Here is a 20,420-nt window from a genome sequence, read left to right as displayed (position 1 = left end):
ATCATGAGCCGTAAATACAGGACTGGAAAGCCAAACACAACACATGGGTATCATGATGTGCAGAAAAGTAATGATAAAGATAGCCAGAGACGTACTCCTGCTCAGCCGTTCAATGAACTAGGGAGCTCCAACCCACGCTTGAAAGAAAGCAAGCAAAAGATCTGTTAATGTAGAAGTTGTCGAATGTACGAAAACAAAGTAGAGTCCATCAATAAAACAGACCTGGAGCCGTGAATAAAAAAAGGAATAGACAGCAAGGCTGAAGTAGAAGGAAAAGTAAAAAGGTGGAAATAATTACCACGCCTCCTCGACATCAAGAAGCCACTTGCGAACTCCTTCTCTCAATGTATTATCGGGCCCAGCTAATGAACGCTTGTGTTCTCTATCAGCCGTACCAAGCTCCCCGTCAACATCCTCCCGACAATGCTCGGCGGTCACACTGCGGACTACCTCTTCAAGTGCGCCCAGGACTAGTTTACGACATTCAGTGCGGGGAACCTCGAGAGAGGGAACCTGGACCTCACCCCGATGCGCCGTGTCTGATGTGACCTTATCATCGCCCTTGCGAGCCCGTGACGGGGATGGTGCCCGAGAGTGCGCCAAAGAGGATGGACCACTTTGAGCCAGAACACGTTCAAGTGCATCGACTAGCGTGCCGTCCAGATCCATGACTGGTTCTTCAACGAAACGCTCTTCGAATTCATGAGTTTCGTAATTGTCTATAGGGGAAACGGTAGAGGGTTTGCTCGAAGAAATGGAGCCCCCAGGAATGTGGCGAGGAGTGCCAGGCTGAGAAACAGAAGGTGAGAGAGGGCTCCGCCAAAAGACGTTGTTGATAGCCTTTCGTCTTAGACGCAGTCGCTTAACCGTAAAGGTTCTCACATCAGCAATTAGCGTAGTAGCGACATCTACCCATCTCTCTGATCCATCCGCTTCAGAAGAAAAGGCATGATTCGGGGTAGGTTCAGCCTGCATTGCGCGTTTTACATCAGCTTCCAGGCTTAAATAAGGCCGCACTGCTTGAAGCAGGAAGTCTTCATGGAAGCTCCTCAGCCAACCAGCAACATTTATATTGGGCCCGTCATTCTCCCTGGGTGCATAATGAAACCCAGAGCCACTACTGTGTGTAGATGCCACGGCATCCACACTAGTGACTGAAGTTCGCGTCTTCTTCGGTGATGTCATGGTAGAATCGCCTGATGAAGAAAGCGAAACAAAACCAGGCAATGGAAGATCAACGTCGACGATTCCATCATCGCCGCGTACGGATAACTTCAAGGAAGACTCTCTATTGTGGTCCGCCGTCAAGGAAAGGTCCTGCACATCTTCCTCAAGATGTTGAGTATTTGAGTGAGGAATTGAGATATTGCCACTCGTGGCTATTGTATGAGACTCTTCCGGTATCTCAGGCGATACCTCTTTTACCATTTGGCTCAAGGTTGGAGGGCCTCGTTTCGGCAGTGTTGTATATCCAGAAACCGAGCGCCTGCGAATCTCAGCTGGAGAAACGGCCTCGCTGCTTGCAGTTGATGACCCCTGGCGCGAGTTCCATAAGCCAGAAAACAGGCTACCCCATCGGCCAGTAGTCGAGGGCACACTACTGTTGGCAGTCATCGAACTCTCACTCCTTTGCAGGTTCTTTAGTAAGTTCTCAGATGCCGGACTATCAATCCCTTCAAGCACGGACTGGTCTGATCTATCCCGTTCTAACCGGCTTTGTGACGCAAAATGCGGAACGGGAACAGTGCTGCCAGGAGTCGCTGTGGATGTCGTCGCTATGCTAGTATTCTTGGTGCGTGCATCTTTCGTGTGTATAGGGACCCCTAACGTTCTGATGGAACGTGCATCCGACCCTCTCCTAGTTGTTGTAAATTCTGTTGGCGCCACGGACTCGACGTCATCTGCCGAGCGGTGCGCGGTTTCATTTGACGAGGCACTGACGGACCGCTGGTGTTGATCTCTGTCCGCGAGGTTCAAACGTTGCGCGCGAGACCGTCTTTCAATAGCTCTACGCAGAGACTCCTGCCGTAGGACAGGCACATTAGGTGGACTTTGCGAGACAGCACGTATTGAAGAAGATGTGCCAGGTCGAAGGGGTGACGGAAGCGGTTCAAAGCGCTGTTTAGGCGGAAGAAAGGCAGACAGCAAGAATATAAGCCGGCGTGCAGTCATCTTATCGGGTGAAACAATAACAGTACGATTCGCAAGGATCGGATCTGAATCCTGCTGCTGAGCCTTTTGTTGTATATAGTGTCGGCGTCGCCACCATTCCGGGCCTAAAGCATTGAGCCACTCCGTGTGGTTCCCCAAAAATGCGGTTATGAGAACCAAGAAGAAGAAACTATGGTCTTTGTCCCCAAGATTGCGAACAATCGAACGGCCTTCCTCGCGCCAGACACCCCACCGACTCTGTCCTGTAACGACGTATGGGGTTTGAAGAGCCGTACTAATGCGGCGAGTGCTGCGAACAGCCTCCTCTCGAAGCTTTGAATTTACAGCTAGAATATTCGCTGGTAAGTGAATGATAGTTTGGTTTGTTCGCTGCATGTTCGGGGGCTTCGCTGGCTTCGGGTGAAGTCCTGACGACGAATCCACCTTTTTTAGGAGGAACAAAATCTCCTTCCGCGAAAGTCTCTCCAAATGCGACAAAGTACGGTTGATGACATCCCAGTGGTCTACTAGCAAATCGATTCGTTCATCCAAGCTGGCCGGAGGGGAGGCTAGCGACAAACTATCGTCCAGGAAACCAGTACGCCAGCGGTAATCTGAGTCTAGCGAGCACGACATCGCTGGTCTGGGTGAGTCGGAGCCTTGCGTACTGAACCGAGAGACAGGACGGCCGATACTGCGACCCAGGAGAGGGATCTGGATCGTAATTGCCACAGCGTACATTGGGGTTTTCTTCTCTTTAATCTTTTTGCGCTTGGTGATATCGGGAAAGGGATATCCAGTCTCTGTAAGAGACTCTTGATACAAAGAAGCAGCAAGATCTTGTCTGTCTGGAGAGGTTTCACCCGCCTCCGGCAGATTGACACTGAACATCCTTGTCAGAAGAATGGTCACTTTCGACGGCGGTTTTCCATCGTTTACGCCGTTCGAATTCATAAAGGCCGTTGAACTTCCAGTAGTGTAGGTTCGAGAGAATGAATTGCGGGAGGCAGGCGATGCGCTCGCGGTCCTACCCGGCTCGTCATCGGCAGAGATTATGTGCATCTTTGTAGAGGATCCTCGATAACTGAATGCGCTGCTGCCAAAGATACAATTCAATAGACCTGTATCGTTCGAATCCGTTGAATGACGCGAGTAGACAGGATCTTGAGAGCCTCCGGCTGGTGATAACGTGGAGCTGCGACCACGGGCCCGCATGAAAGCACCAGATGACATCGGGGGTGATCTGCGGGCTTCTGCGGCAAATGAAAGCGGACTCGGTTCCACCGCCGACGACTGAGATGAGTAGCCTCGTCGAGATCCTCGGGTAAGAGTCGAAACCGTGCGAGCATGGCGTGCGCCCGAGTTTTCAAACGTCTGGGGTTCTAGCCCTAGTCCATAGGTGGGTGAGTCTGAAGTAGCACGAGTATCCAACAATACACAGGCATCCCGATCCCCAAGTGCATTCTGAGCGATTATCACACGGAAGTCCTTGATGGGGTCCAAGTCCACTCCTCCTCGGTCGTCATAGGCACCAGCGGTAGAAGCATTCGGGGAATTGAAGGCCGTATGGAGAGGATACGCATGGGTAGTGGAACGTCGGAGAAGGCTTGCATCGGGAAATAGCAGGCCAGAGGTGTGTTCTTCTTCGGTAACGGATTCGAGCTGGTGGGGATTCTTTGCAGAATAAGCCGCCGGGTTCAAGGTGGAGGCTGCAGTACTTAGTAACCGGCCGAGCATGGTGACAGGCAAGGATTCGTCTTCAGGGAAAGAAACAAGTAAGCCGGTCAAAGTGAAGGGCCGTCCACACAAAAAGAGCGGAGAAAATGATGACAGTAGAACCAACAGCCAGACAGTTAGACTATCTTGGGACTGCAGTTCCCCATGATTCAATCACAATAGGAGGCAATCATGATTGAATGAATAGATCGACTGAGAGCCGGGAAAAGGGAGTTATTCAACAATGGACTGGAGTTGAAGAAGAGAAGAAAACCGATATCACTGTTCAATGGAGGAGGGGAAGGGTTTGCTTTACTTTGCAGAAGTGACTAGTCAATGAGAAAAAGAAAACAAAAAAAAAAGAAAGGAAAAAAGGAAAAGGCGATTGAGGGGTATTCACACGAAGAGTGTGGGAATTGGAGGGGAAGAGGAAGCACAGTCTCCACCAGACAAGAAAAACAACCACGAGGAAGGGAAATAATGGGGAAGGGAGAGAATGGAAGAGTGGAAGAGAAGCTAAAGTGACGGAGAGAAAGGGCGGTGAAGGACCACACATGATCTCAGCCTCAATCGCCGATTACGGGCATGGGACATTCGTTGGCCCTCGCGTTACTATTTATTGAACATTTCATTCCCTGCCAATTAATTTCCTATCAAGATAAGGTGAGGTGAGATTATGACGGACACCTGCATGCACCAGGATATTTCTTCTATACGAGATAGATAATGTGACCGTATCCATGAGGATTAATTACCACCCCCCAAAATGAAATTGAAATGGCTTGTATACTATGATCATCTCCTAATCCACTTTTACCGTTGCCGAAGACTCTGACCTTCCGCCTTAATCACAATACAACCAATCAACTCTTCTGAGTCTTCCGCTTCACTTTGTCCACCAACTTTTTCAGATCCTCCGATCCACCTTCGCTCTTCTTCTGCTTCTTCTGATCGCTGCGACCAACCTCTTCCTCCTCTGCACGATCATCCCGGTTTCTACGCCGCTTACGTCCCTCTTCCAGTAATTGCTTCATACCAGACGTCGCCTTAAATCGAGGATTGGTAGGATCAATAGCAAATTCGTGGCTCTCAAACAGACGAGCAAAACGCGGGTCACTGACATCCATCTGGAAGTCATCCACAAGGGCTGGCGTCTGCTTGCCTTTTCCTTTACCCTTGCCCTTTTTGCGGGCTTGTTTCTCCGCCTTTTCAATTTCATTCATGTCGAAGTGCTTGATATTCTTGTTTTCGTCATCCATCATCAACAGCTCCAGCTCGGCTCGCTTAGCGGCGGCAGCAGCTTCCTCCGCGGCACGCTCCGCCCGCTTCTTACGTTTCTCCTCTTTGCGACGACCTGCAGCAGATTCCTTGCCAGAGGGGTCGTCAAAGAATGGATCGTTAAAGCCCAGATCTTCTTCCTGGGGCTTCTCTCCCTCTGCCTCTCCCTTGTCCACTGCATCATCCCGCTCATCGTCATCCTTCTTCGGCGCCTTCAGTCTCTCCTTTCTCCGCTTCCTTCTCTCACGCTCCTTGCGAATGTATTTCTCAATCGTAGTCTCGTCTTTCTCGGGTTCATTTTCAAAGATGCTGTCTCGGTTGGAGCCACCGGCCAGACCTGATGTAAAGGTGACCTCCATTTCGCCCACAGGTTTGTCGGACTTAGACGACGGTGTTGGCTCTGTACTTAGCCCTAGGAGGGCTCGCATACGTTGTCTTTCGTCTTCTTTCTTTGAGATCTTCCTAGAACTGCCACCATCTTCCCCCGTAGTATCCACAACTTCCACTCCTCCATCCTCGTCCTCGTCCTCCGAGGAACTATCGCTGGCCAAGTAAGCCTTCAAATCGTTCTCGTCAATTTCTTTCCGGCTGCCTCTGAAAGCTCGTGCTTGAGCCTCCTTCCGTGATTTATCCTCCATATCCCAGGTCAGCTTGACTTTGCTGTGCTGCAGTGCATCAGTCACGAATTCATTAGGCTGATAACCATCTGGGATCCGCTTGCATTCGTCACGGGGTTTGTCATCAGAGAAGTCTGTATCGTCAGGTACAAAACGGAGGTCAAAGAAGTTTGCACTCGACAGATACTCGGCACCGTCCACCAAGTCGTAAACGTGCTTTGCCACGCTTTTGCTCGAGAATGTCAAAATAGCATAGAAGTAGCGTAGCCTTTCCAACTGGTACTTGCGTAGTTCCGTAGAGTTGAACTCCTCACCCTTATCTTCCTTGAGCATCGACTCCTTAATTTTCTCCTCTTCCTCATCCGAGTCGACATCCTCGTCATCATCAAACCCTTCGAAGTCATCATCCTGTTTCGCGGCGAAGATCTCTCTCGGAGGGCCCTCCGTCTCCTCTCGCTCCATGCGCTCTTTCCCGAATTCACTGGGATAGACAGAAACCTTCAGCACCCGTCCACCAGCAGGAGCAAAGCTAGAGAACACGGCCATCAAATCCTCTGCCCGTATATTATCCCAGTCCAGATTCACCACCGCAATCCGATCGGTCACATCACCTGTGGGGACGCCAGTCTGCTGTTTATCCGGGAACTCAAGCTCTTCGCCCGCACCGAATTCATCATCCTCGTCCTCCTCATCCGAGCTCTCCTCCTCCGAAGATGAAGATGAAAAGCCTCCATCACGCGCAGGATCATAAGCACCGCTGTCCATATCCGCCTTCTTCAATTCTTTGAGGACTTCGTCATCGTCAGCCACGCTCATGTCATCCTCGTCTTCCTCATCCCCTTCCAGTTGGTAGAATCTCTCCAGCTGCTTCTTCGTATCATCGCGAGCGAGCTTCCGTCCGTATCGATCGACTAAAGCATTTCGAGAAAAGTCTTTGTCGTGCAGCATGTGCGCGAACCGCTTGTCGAGTTTCACATGAGTTTGCCGTTTACTTGGGAGACGGTAACGAGGATCTGATTGAATATTGGCGAAACGGGGATCGGCTATAATACGCAGTTGTAATTGTTAGTTGCACCTATTCTGACATGGGAGGTACGAGGAGCGCATACTGATGACGGAGTCGGCTTGCTTTTTGGAGCCGCCACTCTTTTTGGTTTTCTTTTGGTCCGGCATTGCGATGGATTTTCAGACAATTAACAGGATAAGAAAGACGGCGCTTGATAGATCAGAGTCTAGCGTTTATTGCAGCAGAACACAGTCAAAGGCAGTGCATTGATAGCCTTGACCTTTTTTTGTGGTTGATAAAAGTGATAAGGGTAATTTTCTTTTGCGGCGGAACTAAAGATTCTTCGGCGATATGTGGTCTGTGCGCTGAAAGGACTTGCTAGTATTTATGGTAGTAGCGGATCTTAACTCAAAGTAAGGCTATGTATGCCGAATAGCTTAGTTATAGCATTATTCATTCATTTGATGTTATATATATATATATATATATATATGCGTGTGTGTACGTATATAGTATGTTATGACCCTCAAAAGTGGTTCTCCACAGTTTGTTTATAGACAATTGCCAAATATGTGCTCAACCAACATCCCATTGTAACTTCAACAGCCAAAGTATCTCTTCTCCATCCATCTGGGCTCTCGCTCCTCTTCAATCCGTCCCACAATGACTCTGACCTTCGGGTAAACCGTTGATAGACGCTTTAGCCCAATCTTTCCCGCAGCACATGTCACGAAAATAATCTTGTGTTCCTCTACGCCGTGGTCAATCAACACACGGACCGCCATCAAAGCAGCTCCCCCAGTGGACATCTGGGGGTCAAGAAGCATGACTGTGGTATGCTCTTCAATTCTTCCGGGCAATTTCAGATAGTGCAGCTCTGGTTCTTCATTCTGTGCATTAGTCTGAATGAGCACACGGCCAGTAATACAGTCAGGAATAGTGCGCTTCAGCGCTGTCTCGAGGCAAGAACCTCCTCGCAAGATTGCAACAGCAGATATTATACCTTCCGGGTTCAAGCCCTCGTAGGTAGTTTTATGTGGGGTTTCTACCCTAGCTGGGACATACGAAGTACAGTCCAAGGCCCTGTTTCGGTTATGAGTCAGTGATTAGTATTGTGCACACTCTCAATGTGACGAGAGAAAACAAATCCTGAGGGTTAGGGGATGCTTCTGCATTTTGCAGTTAACTCACTTCTCTATCAGCAAGGAAGCGAGTCGATCAAAGTAGAAAACGAAGTCAACTTGTTCCGTTTTGGGGTTTTGAAGGATGGTGTTCATGCCAACAAACTGTGGCGTCGAAGGCATTACCATCACATTACGCGACAGCTGTAACTCCGAGGCAATTTGACGTAGCTGGTCTAGTTCTGCTCTATGCTTCGCAGACTTCTCGTCAAGTTTGCGTTGAATATGCTTTACAACCATGTCTAGAAGATTAGTGTCGAGCGAGGACAACCAATAGAAATCTACCTACCAATAGCTGTGGTGTTCTGAATGCCCCGGGGGATGATAAGGTCTTGAAGTCGAGATTAGTAAGAGTTTTCCAAGCTGGTGAACGTGGCTAACCCACCCGATATAGACCGTTGAGGTTCAACGTATCTCGTGTACGACGGCTTAACATAAGTAAACCACTGCTTGATGATTCCTTCAACATCTCTGCCGCGCTCTCGAACATCTCGTATAACTAGCTCCTCTTCCATTAGAGAAATGCGTCATCGTAAAAACAGGAAAAATTACCCACCTCTGCGACCCAGGCAGACATCCATATCTGCCTCGACAAATATCTGGCAAGTGAAGAGTGAGCATCCTGCAACATTGAAAAGCACAAACATCGAACCTTAACATCCAAAAGTTCCAGCACTCTCGGGTCATGTAAGGCAAGAATGCCCTCCAAGATGATCACATGGGGGGAATAAAGGGTGGTTGTCTGCGGCTGGCGCTGATGGTGTGCGAACGAGTATATGGGGATGTCTGCCTTTTTCCTTTATGGCATGGTCCGTCAGCCTTAAAGCCACACTCTTTTAATCTAGTTTGAAGGTTTACGACAGGTGGGCCACCATACCCTTGCTTTAGATCTTTCAAGGTCTGCACAAGAGCATCAAAATCCAAGGCATCGGGACAGTCAAAGTCGAATTGATTTTGATGCGCTTTGGAGTGTTGTTCCGGAGTCAAGCTCTTGTAGAATGAATCCTATACAAGTAGCGTTAGAAGCACAAGCTCACTCGATATTGTATTAAACTATTGTGTCGAAAGAAAGAAGCATATTGTTACCATTACGAGAATCACCACCCACGGCAGGTTCAGTTGCTTCACAATTTCCATTGCCACAGAAGTCTTGCCGGAGCCCGAGCTACCAGCGATACCGATGATACTCAAATCTTCCCATGGTGGAGAGTACCGCTGCTCCGTGCCCGACGAGAATACGGGTGAGATCGACTCCATGTCTATGATCTCGTCGGGGGATTAGATTGATGACACGGAGTAGAGTAATACAATCGGTTTATAGAACATGAAATACTGGAAGCACCAAGCAATAATCCCCAGCGTTGGCGCTTGGGACTGATAAGAAGAATAATTAAGCGGTCCCTCGCACCAGTACCCTAAATGGCTAAAGTTTCTGGTACGGGTATATTGGGTCTTAACCCCATTAAGCTAGGTTGGTCCGTGACCTTCGCTTGCGGCTAACACTAGGGGACTAGTCTACCTAGCAGGCCAACGTGACCTAAAGCCCGCCGCTTCCTTCTCTCACCATTTTTCTCCTCTTCTTTCTTCACTTCTTCCTTCTCTTCTCAACATGCTCATGGCTCCCGTCTGCGAAGCTTCCCATCTTCACAGACGGCCAATCCAGCAATACCACGGCACTTGAGAGAGTTGCTACGTCCAGTACGTTCGAAACCATGTCTTCGGCTAATTACGTATGCCTCCCGACATGTTGTGCGTGCGTGGTTGCTTGGTTTTAACGGGAAGCAGATGTCTCCCACTTCCTCAACAACAACGCCAACATGGCACCAGTTCGAGCGGAAGGTCGATGAGGTCAAGCCATCCAAGACGTGAGTTCCCCTATTTCCCCATCCATACCGCCCAACCGTCCAAATGATGTACTTTCAATCAAGTTGGGAATCTCTCTGAAAACACTTGAGGAGAACACATTTAACTTGTCTTTCTGAAATGGTCACCTTTGCTACATATTTTTGATCTATTCGCTCGGATCGCCTATAGTGGCTAACGTTCCGTGTACAGTGACATCAATTACTTGGTTATGGATTACCTCATCACCAATGGATACCCAGCTGCTGCGAAGAAGTTCGCTATAGAGGCAAACATCCAACCCAGAACAGATATCGAAGCTATTCAGGAAAGAGTAGAAATTCGCACTGCCATTCAGTCTGGGAATATCCAAAATGCTATTGAGAAGATCAACGAGCTCAACCCACAGGTAAGAATATTTTCACCGTCTCCATTTCCCGTACCTCCTTTGCTAGGATTAGACCAAGTTTCATGCACCACTCGTAAAACCTTTCTTTTGGGGTTTGACGAAAAACAAACATCTTTAATTTCAGTATGATCAGCAAACCATTATATTCGTTGTCACATGTCACTCATCTCTGGAATATATGCTGACTTGACTGTCTCAGATTTTGGATGAAAACCCATCCCTACATTTTGCATTGCTGCGCCTGCAACTTGTGGAGTTGATTCGCTCTTGCACATCTAAACCGGATGGCGATATCACTCCCGCCCTTGAGTTTGCGACATCGCAACTCGCACCCCGGGCACCTACAAACCCTCAGTTCCTAGAAGATCTTGAGAGGACACTGGCGCTTTTGATCTTCCCCACTGAGAACCTTGCACCTACCCTTGCTCCTCTTCTACATCCTGACTTGCGTAAAGAGATAGCCACTAGTGTGAACGAAGCCATTCTGCAGAACCAGGGCGCTCGTAAGGAAGCCCGATTGCGCAACCTTGTCAAGCTTCGTGCCTGGGCGGAGCAAAAGGCTCGCGAGGCTAAGAAGGATATTCCCGAGAAGCTAGACTTGGGCCTCTGCGATAACACCGCAAAAGACACTAATGCCAGTGGTAACGGCGCGTCTAACGACACTGTGATGGCCAATAACGGAGATATTGATCCAATGATCTCTTGACCGATCTGGTCAGTGGTCTCGGCTAATCCATACTGTAGTGTGATCTTACGACCCATTCTTATAACTCCCTTTCGTCGGCGTTGTCAACTATAGCGAGGAGTTTGGCGCAGTTACACATTGGCTACGACAATTGCTGTCACTTCATACTTGTAGCAACCTATTATAATACCAACTACTATTAGATCTTAAGCACATTCACAGTGCCAAGTACTCTAGTGCGCTGCATCCATTTCATGTAATGTGGTATTGTAGAGCAAGAACGCTTTCCTATCCCTGTCCCCTCTCCGTCTAAATATACCTGTGGCTCAAAGTAGTTATTGTTGCGTTGGAAGAGTATGTGTAATTCTCCTGTGATGACGGAGAGTAGGGTTAGATACTCCCATGATGGGTAGTATCATGAAGATAAAGCCGTCAACCTACGAGCATAATTGATCCACAATCCCATTATCGTAGAAATTGTTTCCGCAGCTATGTTCAAAAAGATAAATACAACTATAAACAAATCTCCGAAGTATGAAATTTGATGAGGATGCAATTGCAATACCAGTGACCATTGCAGATGGTATCTATTGAAGATGTAAAGAGACCATGAAGAGTAGGTATATCCCAAGCAGATTTTAATGCGAACAAGAAACCAACAAGAAATCAACAGAAAGCCAGCCACCAGATAGCTTATAGTAGGAGACACTACCAAGGCGGTTTACTCAAGCTAGAAGATTAGAAGCTCATAAGGTCTAGACAACGTTCATTAGCATCGGGACTATTTTGTCTCTCACGCGCGGATTAAGCAATCAAAAAAGGAAAGTGGAAACTAACCTCTCCCGAACAGGGCTCTCTTAGCCCAGTCCATAGCAAGCATACAGCGGGTTCGCAAGCTGACACTCTCAGCGAAGTACACGCTACGCCACAGGTACATGGCTAAAACACCTCCGCTGAAGTTCATTCCCCCGAAGTCAAAGACGGCAGCATTACTGATATAGGCCAAGCTGCCAAGATGCTTGTATTTGAAAGCCTTGTAGACGGCTTCATCGAGGTCGCCGTGATCGATTTCGTTGGCTCTCATTCCGGGAAGAGCGGCGGCAATCTTGGTAAGTTTGCGGCCCAGATATTCACCTTGCTGGTTGGCGCGTTGGGCAGTGGCAGGCAGGGATGTGAGTTTAGTATCAATTTGGTGCAGGAGCTCAGAAAGTTCCCCGAATTCGAGGGTACCGGAATGATCCTTGTCGTACTGTTCGAAGAGCCTGTCCAGTCGGCGAAGGTGGTTAGACGCCTGAGGGAACCGCTTCTTGACCCGGTTGGCGACGTCTCGCCATTCACGGAACGTAAGGTGCAGCTTCTCTGGATCCTTGCCTTTCTCCCAGGCAATTGTGCGCAGGAAAGATACAATATGATCGGCCACATTGTTCTGGACTGTGGAGCAGTCACCAATGGCATACACATCACCCAGAGGGGCCCCGATCAGGCGGAGGTGCGAGTCAGTCTCTAATGCATGCTTATTGTTCTGTGCATCAAGTTTTGCCGAGAGCTTCTTGCAAATTTCGGCCGGGGCTGCAGCGACGATGAGTTTCTAGTGTAGCATGCAGGACGGGTCCAATTTCACTCACCAACACCAGTGGACCACAAACAGAAACCCATAGGGATTTCTCTTAGTACAGTCTTTCCATCTTCTATTTGCGTGAATACAACCTTGTCATCGCAAACTTCCTTCACCCGGGAATTTGTCAAGACGTCAACATGGTCCCGAGCAAAACGAGCCTACGTAAATTAATACAAATCTGTACGGTGGGGTAATGGAGGAGAAACGACTTACTTCAGCATACTTAGAGAGGGCTTCATCATAAGTGTTCAGGATGTGGGTACGGCTTTGAATGATGTGGACAGAGATCTCATTCCTCAAAATCTTAGGGAAGGAGTAGAGTAGGTCCTCATTGAGGAGGTCAAACAGCTCAGCTGCGAATTCAACGCCAGTTGGGCCACCGCCACAAACAACAAAAGAAAGGAGACGTTTGCGCTCGCCGTCACTGGTCGTTGGCAAACAGGCTAATTCCATATTCTCCAGCACCTGATTCTTGATCTGGCGAGCATCATCAATAGTCTTCAGGAAGTGACAATTCTCAAGGCCTTTAACACCATGCGGGTTCGTGACACAGCCTGAATGAACAAGTATTTAGTAAAAACGTTGTCTGGTGAAGGACCGCCAGAGAATGTAACACGTACCAACGCCGATGATAAGTTTGTCATACGGAACATAGAAGCTTTGTAATTTCCCATTGGCATCAACCTGGGACACCTCAACTAGCTTCTCGGAGAATTCAACGTCTACTGCCTCACCCTTTAGAAAGTGACCATTGACCCGTTGAATAATCCGCCGAACTGGCTCAACAAGCGACCTTAGTCCAAGAGTGCCAACTGTCGCAGAAGGCAACATTGGAGTGAACAGAAAATAGTTGGTGGGGGAGATAACCGTGACATGATAGTCGCCAGGATTCAGTTGTTTGAGAAGGGCGATACTGCCCCAGCCTGTACCCAAGATCACCAGCCTCGGCTTGTCCTTCTGTTCCGCCATGGCGTCTGAATCATAATCCCCAACGAGGACATCTGCTACAGGCAGATTCTTAGGGCCTCCACGACGGGGATTTAGAGCCAATTCGGAGACCGGGATGTCTTCGGCACTTGAGTGTTCACGGTATGTGGTCGCATCGTAGACAAAGAATGCTACCACTGCAGCGCCACTCATGACAATAAAAAATCCACAATAGGCGAAAGTTTTGAGGAAGGCATTTTGGAGAGAGGATCTTCGTGGTATGCTAGTGATCTCTGGCCCGGTTGATTGGCGTCGGATCGAGGAGTGACTGTTGAAGAACGCACGCGACGCCAGGCATTGCGGTATAGAATTCCGACGAACGGGAAGAGCTCGAGATGCAGCAAGCCTAGCTGGCCCCGAGGGATTCGAAGAAAAGAATCGGGGTGATAAAAGTCCGATTCTCCTCAGCGCCGGGGCGTCCGGTCGACCCCGGAGTAACACCGCACTCATAGCGTGTAGGGTGACCGCAGATTGCTCAGCTGACGAAAAACAAAAAGAGAAAGGATTGGAATGGTGGTGATAGGAGATTGAAGCAATAGTACGAAGAGCGAGCGAATTGGCGGGGTCACCAAACGAGATGGTTGGGATGGTCTTTCCAAGGGGAAATAATGTAAGAACGGAAGACGGGATACTAAAGTCGTTGTCTTTCGACGCTACGTCATGCTCAGTGACCAAGCCTTTTTCTGGACCCGCTCGGATACTTTGCCGTGCTAATTAAAGACTTGGAATAGAATTGTGGTTTTTGGACATCATTCATGGAAATATCATTCGAAATAATCATAGTAATAAAATAGAATAAAGTAAAAGTAAAAATATACGAGAAAGATAGTACATGCAAGTCTGGACTGCCCAAGACCGCCATTTAGGTGGTTCTGCTAGATTACAGTGGGAACGCATATAGCCTTGACCGTAAATGACGTGCGCCGCCACCATATAGACGACCACCCAAATAATGTGGTAGAAGAGAACAGAATGTAGGGGGGGAAGGGTAAATGGAATGCAAAGACGCCCATTAGCGCCTTTCGAAAAACATGTCATGTCACTGGGAATTTGAAAACAAACCGTGTATCACCAACGCCAACCCGGTCCCATATGCGACGTCTATGCAATAAACAATAAAAAGGGTTGGCTACGCCTGGCAGCCAACAAAATTACGGGAGGTCCTCAATTCCAATCTGATTCAGCATCAGACTCTGTGCTGGCTCTTTTTTTCCCTGACCCAGGCTTTCTACCTCGAGGTCGCTTTGTGGGATTCTGTCCCGAGATGGAGCTCTTTCGTTTCATAGGACGCGGCCCACTGGAGAGTCCAAGAACCGCGGGATCGTCCATATCAGTAACACCGTCATCACCTTCCGCGTCCATGTCTTCGCCAACTTTGAATTCATCGTCAATGGCAAGCAACGTGGCAAACTCTCGACACTTGCTAATCATGTTCTCTTCACTGTCCAAGGATGCCATGTTCCGATCAATGGCGTCCCAACATTTATCGCCAGTCACACCGTGGACTTTAGTGGCCGACTTGTTCAGCTCTTTGGATGTAGCTTTAGCTTCCTTCTTTCGAACGTGGGCAGTAACTCCATAAAGTCGACGAAGGTACGTGCGAGCTTCCCAAAGCATCGAAAGTGCCGCGGCTGCGGTAGCTAACTGACGCAGAGCGCCAGAGTTGACCTGCTGCAAGGGCAGAAGATTAGCTGGAGCCTCTGGGGAAGGAATAGTTACTCCATCCGCTTGTCGTGGCTCTAGCCTAGCGAAAAAGAGTTCTGTTTCAATGGCATGGGCTACAACCGTCCCAGTAGAAGCCACAACTCGCTCCATGCAACCAATAGTTGGCACAAGCTCGGCAAGCTGAGCGTATTCAAAGAAAGCGAGGTTATGAGACACGAACCGGGCCAGTAAAAGGTGCTCGGGTGGATTGCCGACGGTATCAAGCTTTTTCAGCTCGAAGTTAACTTTCGCGCAAAGATTCGAAAGGAATTTCTTCTGATAACGACTGTTACTGATTTTGATTATCTCAAACAGTGGTGCTAATTTGGCAATATACGGACGGCTCAGCGCACCAGTGGAATCTCCGACAACGTCGCGTTGGTAATAGAAGGCCTCCTGTACGGCCCGCATGTATTCTCTTTCAAACATAGATTCATACTGCTGATGAAGCATTTTATGTGTCTCGAATGCAACCTTAGCGATAGAGGGAACGGTAGAGGTCTCTAGTGACACTAGCACACCTGCGCATTCTTTTGGATGGACAAGCCCCTGGCGATTAATACTAGCGATCAATTCAATAGCAGTCAGGGCATACGAATCCTGCCGAGACTGCGCAACCCGAAGCATATTCTGGAGAAAGTGTTGAGCGATTAATGCGGCTGCCCCATCATTATCACTGGCTTTCAATGAGCCGCCTAACCTCGTAGTGCTTTCTTGATCTAAAGCTTCGGAAGCAGGCAAAACGGACTTTTCGGTCTTGCCTTCGTGCATGGCAAAGAAGTCTGCAAATGCCCTTAAGACGATATTCTGAAGGCTCGGGTTATCTTCCTTGAACACCATGGATAATATCCGTCTCGATTCATCTCGGCTGAATTGAGCAGGCCAAGACTGACAGATGGAGCCCAGGCTCTCCAGGGCCATTACTCTTAATTCGAGTGGCTGTTGCGCAAGGGTGAACGGGATGATCGAGTCGACCATCAAACCAGCAACAGAGCCGCCGTCCCAAGAAGGGAAAGCATTTTTGAAGTGTGGTTCATACTTTTCGAGATCACAGTGCCGTCCGACACAGCCCGCGATTCGAATGTAACTTTTAGCCCTAGCCAATACAGCCATGTTGGCATTACCAGAAAGATCAATATTTTTGTAGTGCTGTATCGGTTTGAGCACGGAAATTGTGAGCTTCACAAGCCTGTCGGTATTCTGCAAGACCCCGTTGATAGTCCAAAGACAAGCCATCACTTCGTTCAGTTCTGAGCGAGCAAGCTTGGCCACGCTCTTGAAAAGATCATTCTGCACTTCCTTCAAGAGAGCATTGTGGGCAGAGGAGAGAAATGGTAGAACGCATCGATATATCACTACCACAGACCGGAAGAGGAAGAGGTCTTCTGCAGTGGCAAGGTGCCCAATGTAAGGGTGAAGGGTCTCCAACTGGTCGGGGCGAAATAGCTTGGCATTTGCTTTTGCGAACACAGTTATCGTTTGCAAGAGAGCTTGCTGGAAATCTTTGCCTGCATCGTTATCTTCCACCAACTTTTCGAACATCGTTGAAACCATTGCTTTGCACACTTTGAAATTCAGGGACGAGAATTTGGAACTGTCAGACAAAATCTTTTTGAGACAGCCGCCAAGTGTTTCGAGTGCGGTCTCGCTGCGCTGCACCAGGCTAACAAACAGCGTCACCCTTTCTCCCAAGCCAACTTTCAACTTGGGGCTATCTTGCGCTGAATCAATAATATCATAGAAAGGGGCCAGCCAGATCTCCTCAAAAGTCTGACGCGCTAAAGCTGACACACTCTCTTCAATATCCCCTGTTCGCTGAAGAAAGCTGTCCAGTATCGCTAACTTCAACTCAGTTCGCGAGGTCTTGAGATAAATGTCCTTGAGTAGACCGATACAACGTTTCCTCACCCCGGCGGTCGGATCAGCGGCGCAAGTTAATATGCTTCGACAACCATCCTCTTCAAGCTTCGGTTTGAGGGAAATACATTTTGCAATCAGAGAGAGTGCGGAGTCACGCACCATTGGTGATGCATCAGTAGCACACCGAAGAATAACGCGCATTACCGATGTGTCCCTGTCGAGAAGACTTGGATCCTTCTCAAGCATGTAGATGACACTTTTCAAGCTGCGACTGCGAACTTTGGCTTGGTCACTAGCAATCGAATTGAGCAGAACCTTCAAAATCGTGTCGAAAGCTTTGCAAAAGCTTGAGTTTAGGACAGTCAATATATATGAGAATTTTCCATGTGCGGCGGATATATTGTTAAAATGCCTAGTAAGGATATTAGTTTCAAAACAGCAACAAGCGCTTCATCTGATCACTTACTTGTGGGTTTCCAACCAGAGTGGGTCAGAGAACAGTTTCGCAAAAAGATCGACCAGGTTTTCAGTCATATCATCATAAGTGACATCGTCGTTCTCGTCTGCATTATAATAGACTGAGCAGAAAGACTTCGCCCACTGTGCCAGAAAGTAACCCCGAGCACTAGTGAGTTGCCAGTCGTCTAAGTGACGAACTTGAAGGAAATACTCCAAAGTCATTCGGTAGGGGCCTTCTGGGAGAACGAGGTCCTGGGGATGAAGAGCGCGGCCTGAGTAATCGTCAAGTAATTGTTTTAGGTAGTCGGTCTGGTCACTGTCAGATTCTTCCATGGTCGGAAGTAGATGGTGAGCAGTCACAATAAGATCTGATATCGCAGATCCCATCCAGCCGAGGAGCTCAAGTGCCATGCTCTTTGCAGTAGCAGGGCTCTTATCCAAGTCGGCTATACCAACCATGTGAGAGGCCATTATGCGAAGAAGCAACTCGGCGGCGGGCCAGTCTGTCGACCCCAGCACACCAATCAGATCCTCGGTAAACAAATCAAGGATGTTCCGATAGGGCTGGTCGCCGGTTTTGGTGGATGTCATTGCTCGTTGAACAATAAACTTGACTATGTACTGAGCACTACGGACAGCATTGTCGTAGAGGCGATTGACTTTTGTTGCCAGCTGCTCCATGCTTAATTCGGACCCATCATCATCATCATCATCTCTTCCCGGTGCATTATCCATCTGCTCTTCTTCTTCGTCGCCCGGAGGCGGAAGCTTGGGTTTCGTTCTGGATGAACGCGAGGTCGGTACATCTAAAGCAGTTGTTTGAACCAGTTGCATGACCAATGCCGTTAGAAGCTGAATGCTTTTTCCATCAGCAAGCTTGAATTGCCTCGCACTTTGCCGCGTTGACGGCAATTTTTCTAGCGAGACCAGAATCTCGTCCAAAATGAATGGACGCTGAGCGGGATATTTGGAGAATATTTTTGCAAGGACATCCATAGCCCCACGTCGAACGGACTCATATTTTTGAAAGCCCACTGCAGAGTCTTTCTCCGTATGAGAATTCTCTACAAATATCAATTTGCACGCCAAGAATTCAGCCGCTGTGACTGTTCCCTCGGAAACGTCTATTCTTGCAAGGAAATCAGCAAAGAGCGCAAGAGCCTTTTTGCTCTGTTGAATCAACCCTCCAAGAACACGTTTTTGGGTAGAAAAGAGTTCAAATTGTCGGGCGTCTTTCCCGCCGGGTCGAGCTTCTACGGCGGGGATGACACAATGGTCAAAGGCTTGGTTAAGAACGTTTGGAATAGCTTCGATCAGATCCTCAGGGCAAAGATCCCGTTCCGTTTGAGAGCCCGACATCGTCAGTAATAGCGTGCCTATTGCAAGAAGTGCGTTGTGGATATCCTCCACCTTCTTCAGCCATTCTTGTGCTTCGGAGTCGTTGGAAGGGTCCTCTAAACTCAAATCAGGCGCTTGTGCAGCAATGATGGGCTTTTCACAGAGCTTTTGGATCCTGCTTATATAGTCCGAAGGAATATCCTGAAGCCTATTAAAACCAACCACCTTCCTGATAGTCTTCTGGAGACGACTATGGATATCCGACGACATAAGCGATCCACTGATATCAATAGCCTGGGGAGCCGAGAAAATCGCGTTTGGATGTTCAGCTATGGTGGCAGATGATGTCCCGGGTTCCAGTTGGTCCTCGGCCTCGAATATCTCATGAAGTAAGTCCTGCAGTTTCACTAGAGCGGCGTCTGCCTCTTCTTTCTGGTCCTTGAGTCGAATTGCTGCAAGGCTATCGTCCCCATCGGTATTGAGCTTCCTCCGCTTTGAGACTCCGCGGTCATCGGCATCTGGTGATATTGGTTTTACCGGAATTACCACGGACAGGCGGCTCGACGTATGATTTTGTTGATTGTAGGACGCCGGTGTTGTCTTATTTATCGCATGTGCTTTCTGATTCCAGGAGCTAGCCTTCTGAGAGCGCCTTTCATCCTCCGCTTGCGATGGCGTGGGGTCTGTAATATGTCAGTTCAGCGCCCAAGTTGGTAAATCATGCCAACCTTACAGCGAAATGCTATATCTGTTGATTCCAACATCTTTCTAGCAAATGAGCCCAAATTGTGGCGGCTGGGAGTATGTTCGCTGGAAACAATCGGAAGGGAATGTTGAGTATTACGGGCGGCTATGGGAAGCTTGAACTTGCTAAGGGCATAATGAGTTCCATGTCATAATTATGAGGTATTCAACTGCTTACAATTCAGTTAACTGGTCACCATCCAACAACTGTTGCAGGTATTCCCGAGATGTCTCTAAACGACTCGACTCATCGCGCCCTGATGATAGTTCACCGTTGAGTTCGTTCAAGGTAGTACGGCCGGACTGTAGGATATGGTTGATAGAGGTAGTATGAGGGGGTCGACCAACATCAGGACGCAGTATGCAATCTACAAGAATCATGTATCAGCTAAAGGTTCACATATCCCATTAGAGTCCATTTCAAATCACCTAAGCCAAATATCGGAGAACTCGACATGGGCGAGTACTGCAAAGCCTCCTCCACGGATAATGGCCTATCCCGGTGCTGCGGTAGCCCACTGGAATTGTGAGCTTGCGCTTGAGGATGGCCATTGATGACGACCTGAACGGCCGGATGCCAGTTGCGGTCCATGATGAACTGCGGTTTTCGTTAAGGGAGGATCGTAGTTGAGGACCCAGGCGATTTGGCAAAGAAGAAATGGCATGCTCCCACCGGAGACATGGCTTTCAAACAAGAGACCCAAATTCCATCCCCGTCCGATATTCTTTTCTTTCGGGATACTTCACGATAAAAACAATGTAATAATTATTATCATGCCAGGCACGGGTCTCTTGCCGCTGCCGCTTCTGACCGCCCGGCACTAA

General features: G+C 48.6%; 5 protein-coding genes across 5 annotated transcripts; 1 reads left to right on the top strand and 4 right to left on the bottom strand.

Annotated features, from left to right (window-relative positions):
• Position 1: 1 nt before the first annotated feature.
• On the bottom strand, positions 2-4,021 carry BDW43DRAFT_162158 (uncharacterized protein). The gene has a single exon (XM_032038612.1). The coding sequence runs from the start codon at positions 3,886-3,888 to the stop codon at positions 295-297; it is 3,594 nt and encodes a 1,197-aa protein (XP_031897467.1). The 5' UTR covers positions 3,889-4,021; the 3' UTR covers positions 2-294.
• A 709-nt stretch (positions 4,022-4,730) lies between these two features.
• BDW43DRAFT_302346 (pre-rRNA-processing protein ESF1) lies at positions 4,731-9,206 on the bottom strand (the record flags this gene model as incomplete). The annotated part of the gene is made up of 7 exons (XM_032045221.1): positions 4,731-6,805; positions 7,493-7,851; positions 7,960-8,191; positions 8,335-8,448; positions 8,652-8,746; positions 8,827-8,954; positions 9,036-9,206. 7 exons carry the CDS (start codon positions 9,204-9,206, stop codon positions 4,731-4,733), a joined length of 3,174 nt encoding a protein of 1,057 aa, XP_031897466.1.
• A 455-nt stretch (positions 9,207-9,661) lies between these two features.
• Positions 9,662-10,906, top strand: BDW43DRAFT_313890 (uncharacterized protein; the record flags this gene model as incomplete). Its single annotated transcript, XM_032047692.1, has 4 exons — positions 9,662-9,679; positions 9,735-9,814; positions 10,005-10,200; positions 10,400-10,906. 4 exons carry the CDS (start codon positions 9,662-9,664, stop codon positions 10,904-10,906), a joined length of 801 nt encoding a protein of 266 aa, XP_031897465.1.
• Positions 10,907-11,623: 717 nt separating this feature from the next.
• On the bottom strand, positions 11,624-13,940 carry BDW43DRAFT_302345 (putative NADH-ubiquinone oxidoreductase 64 kDa subunit; the record flags this gene model as incomplete). The annotated part of the gene is made up of 5 exons (XM_032045220.1): positions 11,624-11,640; positions 11,723-12,454; positions 12,511-12,661; positions 12,717-13,057; positions 13,124-13,940. The coding sequence occupies 5 exons, from the start codon at positions 13,938-13,940 to the stop codon at positions 11,624-11,626; spliced, it is 2,058 nt and encodes a 685-aa protein (XP_031897464.1).
• Positions 13,941-14,282: 342 nt separating this feature from the next.
• On the bottom strand, positions 14,283-20,354 carry BDW43DRAFT_162063 (putative sister chromatid cohesion protein Mis4). Its single transcript, XM_032038610.1, has 5 exons — positions 20,025-20,354; positions 19,774-19,963; positions 19,585-19,721; positions 17,521-19,534; positions 14,283-17,466 (listed from the first exon to the last, which is right to left on the bottom strand). The coding sequence occupies exons 1-5, from the start codon at positions 20,185-20,187 to the stop codon at positions 14,655-14,657; spliced, it is 5,316 nt and encodes a 1,771-aa protein (XP_031897463.1). The 5' UTR covers positions 20,188-20,354; the 3' UTR covers positions 14,283-14,654.
• Positions 20,355-20,420: the final 66 nt, after the last annotated feature.

Source organism: Aspergillus alliaceus (genome assembly GCF_009176365.1).
Source record: "Aspergillus alliaceus strain CBS 536.65 unplaced genomic scaffold BDW43scaffold_41, whole genome shotgun sequence".
Taxonomy (NCBI): Eukaryota; Fungi; Ascomycota; class Eurotiomycetes; order Eurotiales; family Aspergillaceae; genus Aspergillus; species Aspergillus alliaceus.
The sequence above is the reverse complement of the archived record's forward strand: the minus strand, read 5'-3'. Positions and strand labels throughout refer to the sequence as shown.

What these genes read in the sequence shown, in the direction of transcription:
- BDW43DRAFT_162158 (XM_032038612.1), bottom strand. Translation starts at nt 3,888, where the DNA reads ATGCTCGGCCGGTTACTAAGTACTGCAGCCTCCACCTTGAACCCGGCG.
- BDW43DRAFT_162063 (XM_032038610.1), bottom strand. Translation starts at nt 20,187, where the DNA reads ATGGACCGCAACTGGCATCCGGCCGTTCAGGTCGTCATCAATGGCCAT. An exon ending in TTCTCCGATATTTGGCTTAG is followed by an intron (nt 19,964 to 20,024) that starts GTGATTTGAAAT and finishes TGATTCTTGTAG; the next exon opens with ATTGCATACTGCGTCCTGAT. An exon ending in AACAGATATAGCATTTCGCT is followed by an intron (nt 19,535 to 19,584) that starts GTAAGGTTGGCA and finishes GACATATTACAG; the next exon opens with ACCCCACGCCATCGCAAGCG.